An 18,016-nucleotide genomic window follows, 5' to 3' on the forward strand; every position below is an offset into this window, starting at 1 on the left:
TCCATGTAATAAATAGTAGAGTGAATTGTGTCGTCAAATCTTGTGCAGTCACATTTCCACAAATTCACATAAAATCCATTTCCCTCAAGCCCTTCAGTGGAGATTCTTTAAGCAACCTGACCTAAACCACTCATACCATGACAGCCTGGTACTTTAAAATGAAGTATTTTATATGATACTGACACTTAAAGCAATTTTTAAAGTTGTAATATTTACTCTATAAATGGCATCACGTTTGCAAATTTACTGATCATAATAAAAATCTTCCCTCACAGCTTTAAATTCTCTTTTATCTTACGCTATATTAAAACTGCACTGATACAAAATAAAACCTTAAAAATAATCTAAGAACTGTTAAGACAGTAATCCATACCTTAATAAAGTTTGCATTGATGTAGTCTGAATCTTGGGGGGGAGTTTTTAAGGTCAGTTTAACCCGGCTATGATCAACTGTAAGAATAATTTTTTTTTTTAAAAAAAGAATTACAACACATGTAAACCAATCTGTAACAGTAAATATAATATATAACACATATTGTATGCATAGAAGAAATTAAACATTAAAGAACGTTCCCCAAAGATAAGTCACACAAGCTAGTCAATTTAATTTACGAGTAAACCAACTCAGGTAGGTATAAGCAGAATAGCTCCTGCTGCTACATGCCTCTGATGCTCAAGTTTACAAAGTACCAGTTACTCAAATTCCAAGAGTGATTAATTACAAAGAGGCAAAATTCAGTTGATCAGAAGTCATCAAATTTTTAGTTGCACAATATTAACATAAATCATGATGGTCAGAATTAAAGGCACATTCATAGAAAGCATAAAGAATAAATACTAGTGCATAGTTAAAGCAGCTGGCAGGTCTTAAAAGTCTCTGCCAAGGAGGACTTCATCAACTATTACACCATGAAATGTGCACTGGAGTTTATTGCTCAGGTATAGACTGACTTCTATCCCCCAAACACTGGGCTAGGTACTTTTAAACTAGAAGCAGCAGATTCCTTTATTTAGGGGGTTTTTACATTTCAAGTTTCTGCCTCAAGCATTACTGACTGTCTCAGTGAAAGCTTTATAAAAAGCAGCAGATCTTTTTAGACAAAAATCCTCAGCAGACTTAAAAATAGCCTTTATTACTTGTTGACGGAATAAACTAAACATCTTGGAATTCTTTTGGACATTGAAAAAAATGAAGTGTATCTTTAATACAGAAACAACTTGATGATTCTCACTAAGAAAGAGGGTAGGTAGCTGGCAGGTCTGTCAGTCCTTCCACCTCTTGTTGATACCAACGCTTCCTATCTATCACATAAAAATCATTCAGACTGTCTCTACAACAGAGGCTGTTTTAGTTGGAGACCCAGATCAAAAATAATTATCTTTGAACTGGGAAACAGAAGTATCTGCAGAAACAGCATCTGCTCAAGCAATTTGTTACCTTCTACTCTCAGGGTCAATTCCTCAACCACTGAACAGCTGCTAAAACTTTTATTACAGCTAAAATCAAGAAAACCCATAAATAACAGGTCTATTTAAAAGTAGGAAATATGGTTGTTGTGTTTGGGTTTTTTTTCAAATCATCGTTGGTAATAAAACAGGGAAACATTCCCACAAGTAGTACATGCTAAGAACTGCTTCTATACAGAAAGCTCTTCCAAAAAGCTTCCAAAATAATTTCACCATCTTGGAAGCAAGTTTCTGCCAGAGTCCTGATAACAAGTAAAAAATGTTTTTGTTACCATGTAATGCTTCCTAAAGTAGCACAAGTGTAGGTTACAAGACAACTGGATCACAGACCTAAAGACAATGCACTCTCACATAACGGCCTAGAGAAATCCTTAGAACATATAACGCTGTATTAACTCATACAGATAATGTGAGAGAACACTTTATAAGCAGGCGATATTAGTACAGACTTAATACTAAAAAATACTTTTAAATGGTGGAACAGACTAATTAAAGTGGTAGGCTAATGAGGGCTCCTATCTTCCCAGAACAGTAGATGCAAAATTCTAGTGCAGTTTCCAAATGTCAACATTTCCATCCTGCCTCTTATCTGCCACAGCTCAGCTCTTGCAGAGTTTTAGGCGTGGAACAGAGTTTTCAAAGAAAAATACTATTGCAGATTCCAGCTTCAGAAGATAAAGCGCTTGGATATTTATATATAGCTTAAAGCCTCAGTTCACAATTACCAATTGGTGTCTTCCGGTAACCGGTGAACACTGAATTTCATTTAATTAGCATTTAGGATGGCTTAGTAAACCGTAACGTGAACATGCACACATCTTCTATTCTGAAGCCAGTATTGAGGTACTGATCTCTCTGGTAGCAGTAAAAATTTCTGATAAATACACCACTAATCTCTGATTAAGTTACATTGTAAGCTCTTTTCTGGATTTATGAAAGACAGGCAAAGTATCACCCCCGTTCTTCCTCCAAAACATCTCCTGGCTGTCATTTCTGTCAAGCTGGTCTCCCATCACTTTATTGCTGCAACCTTCGGATGTTTGAAGATGTTTTCACTTCAACTGGAAATATACTTTCAGTTTTCCCAAATGCCAGCTTTGAGGTTCGCTGATTTTCCCCACTGTGATCTGTGTATGCTTTCACATCTTAATGACTCAGTTTTTATTTTTATGTAGATGAAAGAAAAGCATATCTAGCATGATAGTTGCAGCCATTCATTATTGTGGTAGCTACTAAGTGTCTCATAGATTGAGCCTAGGTGCTACCAAGATTTTACTACATTGTTGATTATCTACCAAAATGCCGGCAGTAAAGAACAAATATAACAACTATTATTATTACGAAGACAATAACAACTTCCCCATGTGTTTTTACTCCATCCATTAAACATGTTTCCTCTCAACTAAAAACAAACAAAACCAACAAACCCCCCCCACCAACCACACACAAAACCCCCAATGATATTTAACTATTTTGCTGCAGTTAAGTACCATTACTACTCTTCAACATGTGATGTATGTTACACATATATCCTCCAGCAAAATATGAGCACATGCCTTTCCTTCTCAGTGCAGCAGCAAGCACTACGCCCAGCTTGTTAAAGAATCTAGGGTCTGTGGCTTTAGGGCAAAGGTTACTGCTAGAAGTGTTGCTCCAAGCACTAATAAACAGTAAAAATAAACAGCACTAGAAAAAAACACCACACAGGTATACAACAATCTGAAACACAGGATAATTCACTGGAATTTACTGCTAGAACATATTTTGAAAATGAAAGTTAATGATGCCTAAACAATTTTCAACTTCAAATTGGTTATAAACCTCCTAGCACTTCTGGGAAAGCTAAGCAGAGTAAAATATATCTGTTGCAAATCTTGTGGGATATGAAAAGTGGCATTTGCCAGAAGACTATCCTTTAATCTCACTGTTGGCTGTTGATATCAAGCAGCACAGGAAGAATATTCCTAAATACGCAGCCTCATGAGCTAAACAAAGTGAACTTGTAAAAGTTAATCTTGTCATTACAGATCACTGATCTATTAGATCCACACATTGGTGGTTTCAGAATTTAAATTCTGCTCTGACCCTTGTTTTCTGTGTTTGTACATAAGTGGAATTTCATCTGTGCTCTAGCAAAATACAAACCAAAGACAATCCAGCACTGAGAGTTCTCTGACACCGTTTGCAGCATACAAACAAGCAAAAAAGATCTGTTTTACTGCCAACCACAAAACCAGGTGCCTTAAAGGTCCTTAAAATTTCATCTCGCACTTATGCTGACATTGTTTGTTTTCTACCACAAATAACATGCTCCTAAGGAAAAAAATACTGTTAAGCACGTTCTAGACCATTCCAAGCTAAGATCAAAGTGTAACCTTGAAACAGCTTGGGACCTAGCACACATTTTACCTTGAAGTGATAGCTCTCCTGAAAATACTTCCCATGTACTTTGCTTTCTGAGTTAAAAATAAAAAAACTAATCTTTCAGCACATTGTCTCTAATTTCACCTTTCAGTAATAACTAAATAGTGAATTTCAAAATACATTAAGAATAACAAGCACTTTCCTTTGTCTTCCATTAACATGTAAATCAGACTTACATGGCAATATATCCTTATATCTATTCTTCTTAACATTTTCTTCTTTTTCTCCAGTGGCTGTTGGGTAGATCTTCTCTGTTCTGTATTTTGTTGACAATCTTCTTAACCTCTGAAATATAACAAAAATGTTATATTCTCAAGTCTCGAGATAACACAAACATCACAAGGCATTAGCTTCATTGAGGAAGTATAAGATCACTCAACACCCACACCCCCACCCCTTCCCTCCTTCTACAATACCCATGAAGAAGTTTAACAATCTAATTATCCAGTATTTTTAGCTCCTCATCTGTTTACAACCAAATTAATGCCAGTCCTACATATCATGAGACATGGATCTTTAGAAAAGCCACTACAGCACCAGTTTGGAATACAGAGATATTTTATTTAGGAAACACACTGCCTGCTAGGGAGTAGTAACTGCATTAACGATACCTGTAACAAAGAGAAAAATCTGTTATTGCTCAGAATATCTGGAAGAAGGGCACAGAGCAGACTGGCTCAGGAACAGCTGTTAGCAACTGAACTTTGCTCTGAAGCACATGGCTTCTAAACACTGACAACTGAACAGAAAGCATAATCTCATTTAACAGGCATCTACTCCTAACAGCCAAATCCTGCTGAGTTTCCAGCTCTCCCAGAGAAAGAAGGTCCCTGACTCTCAGGTACAAGGTATTTGCAATTAACGCGAGTGACAGGAGGTCTGCCATATTCACAATAGGTCACTTCCCCCTGTCCATCTATTTCAAATCCTAGAAATTTTAAATGGTCAAAACACCTAAAAATAAAAGCCAGCCCATGCCTTCCAGCAACCTAGGAAATAGCATGAGCAATACATGTTTTTTTTCATCCCACCCACATTAGGCTTTTACAACTTTAACACTGAGGAGAAAGAAAACAGTACAAATTCTCTTTGGAGAAAAAAAAAAAAATACTAGGGGAGCCAGCAGTGCTTGTTATTTTACACTGTGTAGACATCGAGATTTAAAAAGGAACCTGAAGGAATCAGAAAGTTAACTCTGGCTTCCAGCTAAACCTAGGTGGTTGCAAAACCAACCGTTCTGTTGACACTGACATGGTGGTAGTATATAAGATGACCAAGAGGAAAAAGAAAACGGAGCTCCGAAGTAGTTTAGTATCTCCACTGAGTGGTATTCTGCACAGGTAGAAGGATAGAGGTTGTTCATGTTTCCCTCCCTCCATCTTTAATGATTGATTATCATCCCTGAAGACCCAAACTGTTCATTGCTTGCTTTCTTTTCAAGAAGGGGGATAATGGGGGAGGCTGTTGCTAGTTAAAAACGTAAGTCTCGTTTATCACCGACTATGCAACACACACAGGCAGAAGGGCATCATAAATAAGATGATCTGCTTGGAAAGCCAGTTCTCTTCTGGAATTCTTCTAAAACTACTAAAACACTTGGGAGACTCACTGCACAGTTCATTTTTTTTATAAAAGAAGGAAAAACGAATTTGCACCTCAAGTCAGTCCTCCAATAATTCTTCCAGCAAAAAAAGGAAAAGAAAAAACACATGAAAAGATTTAGCATTTCTGTTACAAACAGAAAAAACACTTTATTAAAATTCATCTGAATATAGTGAAAAAACAGCAAATTTCATATGCAAATGTGGCTAAGGATAAAAGTTTATGTTAATTTAGTTGAATAATATGCATCTAATAATCTATAAAAGTGCCACTTACAGAGCAGAAACAATGGCAAGGTAAAATAAAAAAAGGCAAATCAAGTACCAATTTTCAGACTTCTTTCCCTTGTCTCAGATCTCTTTATAACTTATTAAAATCACTGAGCACTAAAAATATTAACAGAACTATCACACTGGGGGCAAGGGGATGGGGGGGGCATATTCTTAAAACACCTTGCTCTTGAAATAACTGCAAATGTTAGTCAATGAAGAAAAAATACTTAATATTTGGAGGTGGGACAGTAAGTCTGTGACCACACAGTGATCAAAGTGCTAAATACATTATCTGAAACCACAGCTACAGTAAAGAATAGGATGCTTCAATCCTTGAAAAGACACGTAAATAGTTAAAGGAAGCTTCCATCCAGACTACACTAATCTTTGCATCACTAAAAACAAATTCACAACATAATCTGTATACACAGCAGGCAGAAAAACCTGGTTTGTAACATGGTACAGACATGAAGAATACCACTACACATGGCAGATAGTACAGGCAGTATTTTTTATTTTGACACAGGTAAGGGCTATGTTACACAGGACAAAGACCGGACGCAACAACTGGAGTCTTGAAATAGAAAAATAAATGCAGTTCTTAGCTGATATAGCTATATTATGTGTAAGACTGAGCAATAAGCCTCCAGTTTGCAGGGGGTGGGGGTTAAGAAAAACAATCCTTTCCAAGCAGAGCCACTATGATGTTGTATGTTGTTCTACATCTCAACCTGGTTGTGAGTTTTGGGTTTGGTTTATTTTTCATCTTACTAATTTTTATGGGACAAATGCCATGATCCTGCTTAGAAAAAGTAACAGAAAGAAGTTCAGAGAAAAAACGACCTCTAGAAAGGATACACTTGAGGAAGCGATACAGGAAAAAGGTCAGGTATCAACAACGCACCCTAGTAAGAGGATCCTTTTTGCTTTAGCCCATTTTTAAGGCATGCAAGAAATTCATTTGAATGATAAAACACTAGCTGAATAAAAGACAAAACCAAAAAACCTTTCACAGGTACAACTGGACCTATCATAAGCCAAAAAGGCTGGAGTGACTAGTACCAACTTTCATTTTCTAGAAGGCGATGCTATGGGAATTCAGCATGATCTTCTCCCCAGCATGACTCAAAGAGCTGACAATCTGCTAAACAGACTGAGAAGTAGGATTAGCATAGCCCAGCTCTAAGGCAAAAAATTGGAAGCCAAATACAGGTTGATTTTAACAACACCTGTTCCCAAAATACTTCAGGATCCACGCTTTTAATGCACGTTTGTCAACTGTTCTGTGACATGGATAATAGATGATACGTACAGTCCTGAGTGCAACCAGAAAAAGTACTATCACAAATCATATTCTCTGCTACATAGCACAGGATCTACTTCATGTTTTGGAAGAGAAAGAATTGACTAAAGAGTAAGGAAAGAATTCTAAAAGCTGAGCTTTGAACAAACCACCACAGGAATGGAAAAGTGTCAGACTCAGCAAAAGATTTGGCCCTACTCGCAACAGAAACTTTCTGCAGAAAGCTTCTGCAATGTGCACACACAGCCTGCTGTAGGATGCAAGAGATTCAGTGCTTCCAAGGTTACAGCCTAGAGTGACCAGAAGGAGAAGAATGTACTCAATAGCCGAATGGGGGTAATGACAGGGCAGAAAAAGAAAGAATTTTGTTCAGAGTATGGTAAACTGATGACAAAATAGCCAGTAAGATCCATCACACTCCAGTTTCATGCTAATTCATAATAAACAACTGTCTGCAGTACAAAGCAGCACTCATTTGGGTTAAGTCAGTAAACTGCCAAATCACTTCCCAGAAGATACTGAGACACCAACAGCAGGGACATCAGAGATCCAGCCTGGTGTCTCTGCAGATAACAGTGGATGCTTCCGTGACACTTGCATATTCACTGGAACTGCTATTCTAGTATCACAAAAAGCTTCTTTTATATATTCTTTTAAGAACAAAATAGTCAAAAAGTGAGTGTATATTCATGATTCATTATACTTCAAGAACTACATTCACAAGGCCTTAAGTTCCATTCTCATTAGAAAAGTTTGAGCTTAATTTTGCTTATTCACTGCGTGACAGAAGTGGTTTGCGGAATGGTGACAAACACTTACTACATTACATGTGATGGTGGGGAGATGAGCCTCTGAAACAATTTGAGTTTCAGAAACATACTTCCAACTTCCACAGTGGTTTTGCAGCCTGTACTACAAATCTACTTCAGTGTTTTTACAAAAAGACAAACCAACTTTTGAAATGCAACTTGTGGATCCTACCATATTGAGGAGAAATTAGTCCGATCAGTTCAAGAAACACAGATCTCTGACTTTTGCAGTCAATCTATTTGGAAAGCCTGGAAAGACACATTGCTTAATGCCATCAAAATGTTGTTTGTGGATTAAATAAAATATATACACTGGCTATTGAGATTTGAAGAGCCCACTTTAAAAGCCTGAACATTATTTAAAATACGAAAGTACTAGTGACTCCTTTCTGGACTTCTTTTCAAGGAAAGTACAATAAATATTTCACCAGGGCTTCACTTAAAGTCCTCGAATGGTCTCCTAAGCCTTAGCTGACAGGTCCGATGATCAAAACATCAGTTAGTAAAACACTGATACTTGCTTGAATCTCCTTTCTGATGATACCCGAGGAGCAGTACATATCCGTGTCAAACATCAGCTGCTATAATACTCCACATTTCACTTGTTACATGCCAACAGGCAACAGCACCAGGCTTAGGAAACTCTACATGGCCAGCTATGGAGATAACACCAATCACACAAGAACATATTTTGTTTTGCAAAATTTGTTAAAGTGCATTAAGAAATACTCAGAGAAAAGAAAAGCTTCCATAAAAATTACCTTTAAAAAAAAACATAAAAGATACTAGGAAACACTTTAAAAGCGTTGTATTAACGCACTTATTTAATGAAATAAGACAGCTATTTCTATCATAAGCTTGACACTGCATTCTTCTCACTAGCAGCAGGGGAAGAAAAATGCATGAATTATATTCAGCTGTGCTCTCGTCCCAAACATTTAGATAAGCATTACTAGAGCAGAATAAATTTTCCAGTACTTTTATACAGTGAGAAAAATCTATCTGTAAGGAGCAAACTACCACAAAGATGTCAAAATAACTATCTTCTGGCTATCTATGGTCAGATTACACAGGTTTCAGATTCTGTACCAATACTATGAACACTGAGATGCCAGAGATGCCTTCGTCAAAAGACAGCTCAAGTGCAGACTCAGCTATATCACTGCACAAATGGCACTCTGACTTTCTAAAACTGCTTTGAATCCAGAAGTATTATAGCTTAAGTCCTTGCAAATCCAACTGGAATTTCCCTATAACACTTTCTTATCAGTGAGGGCTCTGGGAAACACCAAGACAATAAGCTTAGCTGGAAGATGGACTAAGATTCTGAGTCAGGGGTGCCTCCGCAGCTCCAGGTTGCAATAGCAAGTACCAAGTGAACACAGTGAGCTGGGTTTCCTTTAGTCACTCTACCAGAACAAAAGCTGTGTAGGGAGAGTGGGACACAATGCTGCTTAGCTCAAAATTTCTGAGAAAGTCAGGTCCAGTTGGACTGAATCAACACTGAACTGCCCCACACGGGATATCGCTGGTTACCTCATTCCCCTGTTAAGTTAGCACAAATAATGTAGAGTTTAATATAATTTCAGGTATCACACTTGCATTTAAGCCTCCCAACTATATATGCAGTTTACATTCATATATTAAATGCTTTGCATCTGTTATTGTAAATAAACATTGCATGAAAACATGAAGACCTAAATGCAAGATGATGTCCAAAGAGTCTAAGCTAACAATTAAAATCAGTTATCCTATTAATACTTAGTACATACATATGAAACTAGAAATAAAACTTTTTGAAGGTATCCTTCTCACCACTGCCCTAGGAGTATTTGAAAAACAGCATACACTTGTGACACATCAATCTTTCCTAAGTTTTACCTGTCAGCTTTCAAACAACATTTTTTTTTAAGAATTCCTAGTCCTCATGATGCAGGAAAAAGCCTTCCCAAACACTACCCATGCACGAACAACGAAAGGAGAACGATCCTGCTCTGTAAAAGAAAAGCTTCACCGTATCTCAACACTCACAGATGGCTTTGGATGCAAGGAACAAGCTAGCAGTCTGCATTTAACTTGTTTCTCTGAAAGAAGATTGCAAACTGAATTGATAGAAAGAACAGAATAAAAGGAGGAGTCTTCACTACCCTGGTATTCTCTTTAGCAACACCTACTAACTCTCAGGCTCTAGGTGTTCCAAGGGAAGTTGCTGCTGAAATGATTAACAGATGAGCCTGAAAACTCCAGTCCCTTGGGAGCTCTGTCTTCCATGTTTCATAGCAGGAGAATGACAGGTCTAAAAGAAAAACCCCACTGCATTCAAGGAAGCTTGTGTGAACCACATGAAAAGAAAAATCCCTCCAACATTACCCAGGGAACTGAGAAAAGCATCATTTCAGTATTAGGTGGTATAGTGTACTCCATAAGATCTTAAATCTGTTTGGTATTTTCCCAGGGAAGAAGGGAATTCATGTTATTTTATTAATTGGATATTTATATTCAATAAGGAAGCATCCATCAATGAAGACAATGCTGGTACACCCTCATGCAGAGAAGGCCAAATGACAGTACTGAAAGGAGCCAGTTAAGGAGTACATTCTTCTTTCTTTGGCATCACATTAAAACTGGGAACAAGTTAAAAAAAAAACAAAACCCAGCATATTCTCAAGAATTAAGTGCTGCCAGAGTAAGACCAGTATTTTCCATCTTTCCAAACCTGTATTTTTCCCAAAGATGTTTGAACCAGGCATGTCTCCCACATTGCTACCTAAAAATAACTTTACACAGGCATACTATCAAAACGTAGGCTGATTGCTTCAAGTCTTCTCTCTCCCTCATTTCTGAAACTATTTTTATGCTACCTGCATGCTAAACCCAGCAGCAGTACTATCAATTACAGCTGCAGTTAATTTATGTTCAGCATAATAGTTAAGCAACATAGCTACTGCTAGTAACGGGCTAGCTTTACAAGAAGACAACTAAAGTATGTGGTCTATCGAGGAATAATTAAATGAGTAGACAAAGCAAAACATAGAAATTACTAAAGCATAAGCAGGCTTTAGTTAATAAGTTACTAATGTACATTCTAAGATACTTTAAGAAAACACTGCAGCATATTCATAACACATGCAAGAACTGTGATTACAATTTTCTGTTTCTGAACCATACTGTTTCCTTAGCACAGTCAATTTATTGCAGAGACCACTATGAAAGCATTGCATCAAATGAAAACATGCAGGACAAGACAGCAGTGATCATTATAGGTTGTGAGTGAAGAACACAAAAGTTTCTATTATCTGAAATCGTGCGATTAGAAGACTGCTTTGGGCTGAAGGCTGGGAAGCATGTCTTGATGCAAAACCAGAGGAGGCATTTAAAATTAGCATACACTACTTATGTATAGTAATGTATGCTTTTAATAACATAATATAAATATAATATTTTTATATTGCATAAATTATATCTATTATATAAATTATATATAAATAGAATGACATGATATAAATATAAATAATATAAAATAACAGGCTTCTTAACAGTGTTAAAGCAATTCTGTAACAGTTCTTGATAATTCAAAACAGAAATAAGCCTCAGAATTTTTGCAACAAGATGATCTTCAAACCCAACAACAAACACAAACAGCATAAGGAAGCAAAGTACTTAAAGAAACAAACAAGGAAACTCATAACCAGGGAACCTGCTTAAAAGCACAATTTCCAAGTTACCAGATTCACTGTTCTCCTCTTATTCCTTCAGTCCTAGATTTTGGTGGATTTGTGTATGCTGACGGCACAAGTACATTAAAAAACTGCATTGAATCTTGATTTTCCCTTTAAGTCTTTCCTTGAACATATACAGCTCTTACTCATCTTACCTTGCTATGCGAGTAAAAGGGAAGATGCTCCTAAAAAAAGCTATAGCAAATAGTTTAAGAGAATGGTTTTACAACACTCCAGTTGATGAAACTTTTTAATGGAATCAATCAACATCTCTGCAAGAAATCCAGCAGCTTGTTTCTTAAGAAAACAGCTACTAAATGCAGCAAGTCTGTTAACAGTAGCATATAAAATAGGCCATCTTCATATTTAAGTCTTCTATGCCAGTCACCTCACCGATTCATTTTTCACAAGTAGTTGAACTTTCAAGTCAAGATGGTAACTAAAGGCTTGAGCTCATACAATTTTCTGCAATTTTTCAAGACAACTAACATCATTCATTTTAGGGCAAATGAATGATGATTGTTCTTACGTGTGAAGGGAATTACTGACACCTAAAAATTTTTAAGCTTTTAGAACTTGCAGAATAGCAATGCGTGCCAATCTACTGAATACAAAATATCTTGAAATAAGGAAGCAAAATACATCTTTCCCCACCTCCAGACCTTTTTGTCACAACATTGTAGATAAGATTGTACAAGAACTACTAATACAGTTTATCGCCAGCATTTCACCAGCTTTGCTGATTTGTTCAAGAAACTGATGGATGCATATTTATGCCTCATTTAGGTTGAATCTGCATTCAGGTCAGTTAGAAACTTCAGGGTTTATCATATGATGGCTATTAATGACTTGCAAAAATGACTGTCAAACTCAATCCAGTTTTCATTACATGTGTATTTCCTTTGTAGCAGGAAACTACTGTACTATCACATAACAAAGGTACAAAGACGTATAACCCTTCTACCTTCAGCAGCTTCCTACAGAGTAGGGTTAGGCACACATAGGGGACAATAGGAAAGGTTACGTATTGTAGCTGTTCTCCGAGATGTCATCTATACATGTAATCAATGCAGGCTTTTACAGTATAAGCAAAACAAAACTGCTTATCTCACCCTAGACCATGAAAGCCTTCGGAATCTCTGGGGGAATTCCGCAACACAGTAACAGGTCAGTTGGGAGTGTGCACAAACACCTTGAATCCAGAGCATCTTGCTATAAGGCATCCAAAATAAAGAGGAAGACTGCCCAGTCTTGTTATGGTCCCAGTGATTGTAGCTGCTCAGTAAGGCCATAACCAGAAGCGGAATCACTGATTTTAAGCAGAGATTTAGCCTTAAACACAAAGATGCAGAGAACAGTTTAAGTGGCCACCTCTTCTCTCAACTTGGTCTGCAAAAGCAAGCACAAGCAAACCTGCAACACCAGCAGAGCTCTGCTGGAAAGCCTTGCCAGGAGCAAGTCTCAGAGCAAGTATGAGACAGGTGCGATGAACTTTCCACTCTGAGGCTAGAAGTGGGTTTTGTTTGCATGTTTTAAAATGAAAAACTGGTTACAGGTCCAGGTAAACTTTCTCTCAAGAGCCACCCTTTGGGTCATCCAGGAGAGGTGACCATACTACAGTCCACTATCTAGACAGACTAGTTCTGAAGGCAAACAAATTTTGACATCCTGGATGCAATGCTGACAGCATCAGTGTAACATCTGAATTGAGTGAAGACTTCTACAGAGTGTGCCCTTCACTTGAAATAGAGATGAAAGCAGATACCTGCCCTACCTCCCTCAGATCAGATGTAAGTTTCTAAGTGAAGGTAACATCCAACAGCTATGACATAGTAAGAACAGATACCAGAGTATCAGCATCACTGGGACAAGCCCATGGAAGCACAAAGATTATTTAAAGGCAAGTTGAGACTTTTTCCACAAAGAACAACCCAAAGGCAAGAGGTTTTATTCCAGCTCAATCTGGCAGTTAAAAAGAACATAAGCTACGCTTTTTTTCAGGGCCACACAAGACTGGCTGGGCCAGTCACTGTTGGACATGACTCTCTCTTCGGTTTCAGTGCTCATGCTTTAAGAGACACAACATCCTTAAACAGTCAAAAGCACCCTGTGACAAGCATTCAAAGGAAGACCTGTATAGCCAATACAGACTAGGTACAATTCATACGAGCAAGCAACATAAATATCTAAATAGGTATCAGCTAAGCCTCTGTCTTTGAAGAACATTTAATTTAACCACATAAATTCTTGCAGAGAAATTTCATAATGTATTACCATCAAAACTTTCTTCTCCCCACAGTCTTTACTTGCTTGTGACTTCATAGTATGTGGAATAAAGCATAAAGTTCCATGGAGACTATATTTTGTTTTTGTTTCTGCTCAGCACTAAAGAAAAAACAAAAACAATCAAAACAACCAACCAAAGTTCTTCTCCCTCTTCCTTCATAAGTTGCAGAACTCTTCCTCTTTTCCCACGCCTTGGAACACATTTCCTTGAGGTCAGTGCTTGTTTGTGGCCCAATTCACACCAAGTAAAAAAAAAAACCACCACAACTGATGCAGGAAACACTGAGCTTTCACTCCAACAGAAGTAAACTAGAATTTCCTACCTGATGGCTCCCATTAACAAAGCTGCTATAAATAAAGGCACAGGAGAATACTCTTAAAGCCTTTTAATAAACCTGCAACCCCCCAAAAAACCTTCTGCTATAGAGATTATGTTCTACCTCCCAAAAAGGCACTAGGGCTTTTTAACAACTATGTCTTGCCAATTTGTCTGAAACTGCCATCCTGCCCTGTAAGACTGTCACCAAGAATGACTTTAAGCTGAAACTCTGGAGCCTAACAAATGCTCTAGGTAAAAAGCATAGTTGTTTGTACAGTCAAGAAACATTGCAACTGAGATCTGGGTTTGAGTCCAAATTACCCTACTGAAACATCTCTAGAACGCAAAGGTGCTTCTCCTTTCAGTTATGTGACAACCTGTAGCATACAGTTGAATTGCTATGTGATGCCATGAGTTCAGTGTTAAATATGCTGATGTTGGACATGCAGGTAATTCCAATAAAAATACACCAGTTTTACCTTTCCCCAGAAGTCTTGCTTCCCCACCCCCCACCCCCCCCAATGCAGGCTTGAACCTTGGATAGAAATCCAGTATCTGTAGAGACCTGCAGACTTGCAGTAGTTTAGAACTCCCAGAATTATTCAGCAGGCAAGATTAGGGTAGGTACTGCTAATAGTTACATGTGTTTGTAACAGGCACGTAGAACATTCACAAGGTTTCAACAACTATTCCCTCTCCAAAAAACCCACAAGTGTAAAACCTTACCAGACACAAATACAAATAAAGAAAAGTTTTGACAAGCACTGAATCAGTATTTCCATGTGGTAACATATACACAGGGTGTATGTAAAGCAATGTAAAGGGAAAGAGGAGGTATCAAACAGAAAATAAATTTCTACTAACTGGAGAAAGCATGCTTACAACTATTTTCACCCTTTCGTTGAGGCTGTGTCTGGAAGCTAAGGAATGTGCTAGTAATAAAGAGGCCATTTATGATGGAGTTCAATAGCATTTTAAGAGCCAGAAAGAAGTAGCTTCTTTAAAGACACAAACTTGTATTAAGATTTCAACTGTAATAACCCTAGCTAATAACCAGCACAACGTTTATGGATAGGCAAAAGAATTTTGTGTTTTAATTGTTTATATTTGTAGTATCTCTCAATTTTTGCCTATCAAGTATGTCCCCAGCAGTTCAAAAGCACACACCTTCCAACCAGATCATGCCAATTCTGGTTTCAAAAAGGGATAAAATAGGGGATGCAATGGCCAACAAAATTCTCCTAATTCCAGCAGAAAGAGCTATAAAACGATGACTCAAACAAGACCAAAGCAGCAATGTCTAGTACAGAAATAACAGACCTAAATAATCAGTTACTCAACAAGCATGATTTTAGATTATTTCTTTCTCTTGGAAGTTTTTGTTTTAATGGCTAAATATTCAAAAGTTGAAAGTAACACTGCTAAATGCCTGAAAACAAAAACTCTGCCATTCAGTTTGTTTCTGCTGAATTTAAAAAAAGTCTTTAAACCTCCTCCACACATGTATATCACATGCAATTCTCTTCTACAAAAATAACATAGGCATATATGCATTTTCTATGACCTTATAGTACTAACATACCGAAAATGTTTCTTACTTTCCTCATATTTTATTCAACAAGCCACTTAAAAGAAATAATGAAAAGGCTGTGATTTTTCCTCAAACATAACTATTTCCAATACATTGTCTGACATACCATTAACACAAAGTTCCAAAGTAACCTTACTCACAAGTATTCTCAGGCCATGCAAATCCAAGTGACCAGCAAAAGAAATAGTTGCTTCTTCTGCAGCCCTATATCATTTCATTAGAATACCCAAACAAGAATATCACAGTGAAGCTACTAAAAAAAAAATAATTTAAAAATAAGATACTCTTTTAATTAAGTTGTTTGAAGTTTAACCTTTTTAAATCATGAACATTTCAGAGGAAATTTTTTGTCCTGAAGACTCATAAAAGCTTGCAAACTAAAGGGTCCATACAAACACATTGTCTGGGTCCTCTTTAAAAATCTTTGATACTTCTAAAATAAAGCCTTTATATACATTTTACATTTTATTGCACTTCATAAACCAAATCTGGAAGTAAAACCTTAAATTCATTTCTAAACAGATTCTAGGATGTCTTTATTACATTTATAATGTAATTACTTCTGAAATTCTTCTATTTTGAAGAGCAGGAAAATGCTTACCTCATATGAAGTATACACTCAATCACATAAAAGATTTCTAAAGTAGCCTGTCATTGATGTTTGTACCCTGCAGCCTATGTTTGTTAGAAATGTAATTTGCAAGTCCTTCTACAGTAACAAATTTCAACAAATAAAAAAGTACTAAAGTCAACTGGTAAAATGAATCTGGTTCAGGTGAGTGCCTTGCCAATCAAGCTGATGGAAAATTTAAAATAACCCTCAACTGTCATCACTTTAAAGATGTGAATATTTATGATCCAGAATGCAGAAGTCTATAGTTTGTTTGGTAAACAATAGCAAACCCTCATTAAGTTTTTTCTATCTGAAATATAAACAACTTTATTCAACATCCCAGGGTTCTGGATAACAGATTTACTTCCAGATAATAGATTTACTTCCAGATATTTCAGAAACGCACAGGAATACCTCAAGGTTGTTATCTGTAATTCTCATCTATGTGGCATAAGTGACAAAGTAATAAGACTCCACTTCCTTTCTTGGGAAAGGAAGCTCTTCTAATCGGAGCTTCAAATAAGTATTTGATATAATGCCAATTCGCAAGAAGAGTATGTGAATTTTTACAAAAATTCAGGCAAGACAAAAGTTTCTTTAGTCTGTTTTTACAAGGAAAAAATATTGGGGGGGGGGGGGGGGGGGGGGGGGAAGAGTCAGATGACTGGAGAGATTTCACAAGTGGAGTTTCTCAAAAAACCTCCCAAGCTAATTAGGCATTTTCCTTCATGACTTCTTATGAAAAGCTGAGCACACTGACATTTGATGACAAAGCCAGAAAACAATCAAAAGAGGGGAAGATGAGACTGTAACAAACCAAGCAGACAGACTTTCAGGGTAAAAGAAATAAGACTGAACAAAAAATGCCAAATACAGTTGTATACTAGAAGCTGACAACGAAGGAAATTCACATGTATATTGTCACAAATTAACCAAGTGGCATCTCATAAGCATTTACAATAGTCACCAAGGAAATACAGACACAGCGTATTTACTGATAAAGAAGCTGTATTTAGCAGTAAGCCCAGGATACTGGGAAATTTCTAGAGAGGAGCCAATATAAATTCTTAACAGTCAACAGGAGATAGTTATTTTTCTTCTTTCTTAATTAAAATAACAAGTCAGTTGAGGCTGTGATTTTTCTTTTTTGATGGACTGTATGTTCTTATTTTTTCTTCATGGTCTAATATTAATAAAACTAATTCAACGTGAGATTACTAAAATTCTCCCCTTAGGACAGAAACATTTGTATTCTATTTTATCCATTGCTTGCGTTGCTTAAGTGCCCTTTAGCACAGAAAATGTGTTAGTAGCCTTTATATTTTATTTTCTGGTATTTCTTATAACACATGCATTCATTTTTCTGTTACTGTTTTTGCTTGTGATAGTCTGTTTTTACTTGAGAAACTTTCACCATCACCAAAGAATGCTTGCAAACAGTAGAATAATCTCTGCATCTTTCAGTAAAAAATTCAATGTCTTCTCCAGACAAGGAAGCAAGATTTTCCTTTTTAAAGGCCTTTCATTACCAAACATTTAAGTCTAACACACTGATTCTAAGCACTGTCAGTCTACACTTTCTCTGACTTTTCCCACCATTAAATGGGGCCT

General features: G+C 36.9%; 1 protein-coding gene across 2 annotated transcripts in view; it reads right to left on the reverse strand.

The window, feature by feature from the left end:
- The window catches only part of PTPN12 (protein tyrosine phosphatase non-receptor type 12), a 78,215-nt gene that overhangs the window by 40,646 nt on the left and 19,553 nt on the right, over positions 1-18,016 (reverse strand). For both annotated transcript variants that reach the window (XM_055711333.1, XM_055711332.1), the window contains exons 2-3: positions 4,068-4,176; positions 374-450 (exon numbers count right to left, since the gene is read on the reverse strand). Coding sequence is in view for 1 of the 2 variants with exons in the window: in XM_055711332.1 (XP_055567307.1) it covers positions 374-450; positions 4,068-4,176 (186 nt within the window). In the remaining variant the exon portion in view is untranslated. The remainder of the gene's footprint in view (positions 1-373; positions 451-4,067; positions 4,177-18,016) is intronic.

This window comes from Falco cherrug, chromosome 5 (genome assembly GCF_023634085.1).
Source record: "Falco cherrug isolate bFalChe1 chromosome 5, bFalChe1.pri, whole genome shotgun sequence".
Lineage (NCBI taxonomy): Eukaryota > Metazoa > Chordata > Aves > Falconiformes > Falconidae > Falco > Falco cherrug.